Source organism: Dromiciops gliroides, chromosome 6 (assembly GCF_019393635.1).
Source record: "Dromiciops gliroides isolate mDroGli1 chromosome 6, mDroGli1.pri, whole genome shotgun sequence".
Classification (NCBI taxonomy): domain Eukaryota; kingdom Metazoa; phylum Chordata; class Mammalia; order Microbiotheria; family Microbiotheriidae; genus Dromiciops; species Dromiciops gliroides.
Window position 1 is genome coordinate 197,575,882 of NC_057866.1, and position 3,525 is coordinate 197,579,406.

At 48.7% G+C, this 3,525-nt stretch overlaps 1 protein-coding gene across 1 annotated transcript; it reads left to right on the forward strand.

The window, feature by feature from the left end:
* Window positions 1-500: 500 nt before the first annotated feature.
* Window positions 501-2,255, forward strand: LOC122732193 (SUN domain-containing protein 2-like). Its single transcript, XM_043972319.1, has one exon. The coding sequence runs from the start codon at window positions 501-503 to the stop codon at window positions 2,253-2,255; it is 1,755 nt and encodes a 584-aa protein (XP_043828254.1).
* Window positions 2,256-3,525: the final 1,270 nt, after the last annotated feature.

Genomic DNA, 3,525 nt, shown 5'->3' on the forward strand with positions numbered 1-3,525 from the left:
TCTGACTTTTGGAGTATCATAATCCAAGCTCCCACCTTTGTTGTATGATAGATGCCAAATCTTGTGTGATACTGAATATGAATTCTTGGTTCTTTTCCTTCTGGTTGGTTGCAATATTTTTTCCTTTCACTTAGCAGTTCTGGGTTTTGTCAGTAACTTGGATGAAAAATCTCATTTGGGTGACTGGTGGAATATTTTTTTTTCCTTTTGCTGTCTGGATCTAATAGGCCAAGGCAGTATTCAAGCATTATTTCAACTACGCTCTCTGGGAGGAGCGGTGGCTTCCGTGTGGGCCTGTAAGGAGGCGCACGGACCCGGTCCCCAGGTGCATCCCAGGCTCCAGCTTACAGCCCCCTCGCGCAGGCATCCTGTGTTCCGTGGTAGCCGCTAACGATCTCCCTGCATTTCTCTTTGTAGAGGTCAAAGGACGCAGAGACGACTGGCGGAGGAAAGAGTTAGCGAGCGGTCTCCTCAGCAATTTATAGAATTTCTATATCGGAATGGCATTGGTCATGCCTCGGCACAGTCCTTGCCAGAGCCACTATGGACAGGTTGACGATGACACAAGCAGCAGCAGCAGCAGCGGCGGCAGTGGTGGGAGTTCCCTGATGGCTGATCAGCAAACAGTCTTCAAGGATAGTCCCCTCAAGGTTCTGAGGAGGAAATCCAGAAGCATAAAGGGACTCTCACCAGCCCCCCACCTGGGCTCTGCTTCCAGTCCTCACTCCACTGACCACAGTGACCACAGTGACCACAGTGAATCAGTGGTCAGCAAGTCCTATTTCTGGGGCGATTCCTACTGCAATGGGGACCACCGGGGGAGGTACCAAGGAGGTACCAAGAGCAGCAACAAGGTCAAAATCAAATGTAACACCCGTGGCCCTTCCTCAATATACTTCTCTGAGGACAACTGTGCAGGGCTGGTGGTCATGGGCCAGCATGGCTTGGCCTCCTCCTTCAGGAATGATACCTCCAAAGCTTCTGCTTTCCTGAGGACAGTGATCACATTTCTAGCTCGGCTCTTTGACCTATTCTCCTGGTGGCTCAGCACCACGTGGTCCAGCCTGACCACAGCTCCCTCCGTGCTGTACCAGTTTGTCTTAACCAGGTGCTTTTCTTCTCAGAAGTTGCTTCTGATTCTCATGCTGTTGTTATTATTGGTTGTGGTGGTGGCTTTGCTGGTCTCTAGTGCTTGTTGGTACTTCTGCCCATATGCTCTGAAGGAGACCTTCAGCAGGGACCACATCCGGAAAGAGCTCACCACCATCAGAGCCCAACATCTGGATAACCTTCAAAAGGAGATGGACAGCTGGGCCCTCCAGTGCAAGTCTGAGCAGCAGAGGTTGGCCCAAGATGCTGTCCCAGAAAACATGCTAAAGAAGCAGAGCCTGCTGGAGGCCCAGCTGACTGGCCTGAGGCAGGAACTAGCCAGCTTGAGCCAGAAGCAGGCTGCAGACAAACAGCAAATACTGCTTTTGCAGCAGAACATGGAAGCCCTACAGTCTCAGTTCCGGGACTGGACCACTGAGTTCCTTCTTCGAGACAAGGAAGCTCTGAACGAGCTCCCGCAGAACCTGGAACACAGAATCTTCATGCCTGTGGCTGGGGAGCTGGGCAAGTCTCCCAAGGAAGATGCAGCCATCCTGGGGCTGACTGTTAACAGAGGAGTGACCAAGGAGGAAGTACACCAGATCATAAAGCAGGCTCTGAAGGTGTACAGTGAAGACCGCATTGGGCTGGTGGACTATGCTCTTGAGTCATCAGGGGGCAGAATCATCACCTCCCACTGCTCAAACTCCTACAACACGAGGAAGGCCTATATCAGTGTGTTTGGTATCCCCGTGTGGTACTTCTACCAGCCCCCAAGAGTCATCCTCCAGCCTCAAGTCCAGCCTGGCAACTGCTGGGCGTTCCGTGGGCCCCAGGGCTTTGTCAGGGTTCACTTGTCTGCCTGCATCCATATCACAGCTGTCACCCTGGAGCACGTGCCCAAAGCCATGTCCCCCACGAACAACATCCCCAGTGCCCCTAAGGACTTTGTCATCTTTGGGCTAAAGGAAGACTTACAGGCAGAGGGAGTGACCCTTGGACAGTTCACCTATGATCGGGATGGGGAGCCCATTCAGACCTTCTATTTTCGGGACAACATCACAGCCACATACCAGGTGGTAGAGCTTCGGATCTTGGGTAACTGGGGTCACCCCGAATATACCTGCATCTACCGCTTCCGTGTCCATGGGGAGCCTGCCCAGTAGTCCCTTCCCTGTGGGTCCCTTTCAGGACCTAGTGTTCCTGTTCCCCTTCAGCCACTTCCCCTCTACCAGCAAGCAGCTCCTCCACCTCCTCCCTCCCTCCCTCCTGCTTAATCTCTTTGGGGCACTCTGGCTTCTGGGAGAGAGACAGGCACGGATGGGAGCCCACATTCCTGGAGCAGTCTTGCCCTTCCAGGCCCTCTGTGATAAGGAAGAGGTGGCCAGCTGAGCTATTTCTGTCTTATTCCCCATCCTCTGGGGGGCCAGCTGGACAAGCTCCCTGCCAGGCCCTGCTCACCCCCAATGTGTATATATGTGTGTGTGTGTATTATAAAATGAGTTAAGGCTGGTTGGGAGGGGTAGGGCAAAGCCAATCATATTGGGTAGATAGATTTATGCAGATACATGTTTCATTGTTCATTTTTCAGAAAAAACAGCAAAGGGATCCATTCCTGGCTGCCTCGCCTAGGGCGCAGCTTGGGAGGGGGCACTGATCCCCTGCAGATTGGGGCTTAGCTGTTTAATTCCTTAGTTTTATTTTCTAATTGACAGATTCTAATTTGTGCCTATGCAAAAACAATAAATTTTCTCTTGGAAAAAAACATGGTCTTTAGGCTTCTTTTTTTTGTTCATGGTTTTCAGGTAGTCTTGTGGTCTGGTGATTCTTATATTATTTCTCTTTGACTTGTTTTTAAGGTCAAATATTTTTGTGGAAAACATCTCAAACTTCTATCTTTTTCAAATTGTTCATTTTGTTTCAGTATTTTTGTTGTCTCATGGAAGAACTGATTTCTTTCTGATCCATTCTAATTTTCAGGGATTCTGTTATTTGGAAAAGGTTTTGCATCTCTTGTCCTAAACATTTTATTCTCCTTCTAGTTGTTTCCTCTTGCACACTTATTTCATTTCTGGAATAATCATTTTTTATCTTTTGACCTTTCCTTTCATTCCTGTAGGAATTCCAGTAGACTTTTTTGGGGAAAAAACTTTTTATTTGAGGCTTTGTTCCCAGATGGTATGGATTTATTCTCTTCTTAGTGTCCCTGAATGCATGTTTCTTTGTAACTGTTGGGAAAATGTCTAAGTCAAAGTGTTAGACAAAGAAAAAGCCAAATTCTCCAAGCCAAAGAAAATAGGTTTATTGAGAAAGGGATCCTGTCTCCCAATAAAGCCGGTCTCAGGTCTCGGACCCAAAGACCCCGAGCCTCAGGATCCACAAATATTTATACTCATATAGTCCCCAAGATTAAAGTGTTATAAATACTGTTATGGA

Coding starts and splice junctions, on each gene's coding strand:
- LOC122732193 (XM_043972319.1), top strand. CDS start 501: ATGGCATTGGTCATGCCTCGGCACAGTCCTTGCCAGAGCCACTATGGA.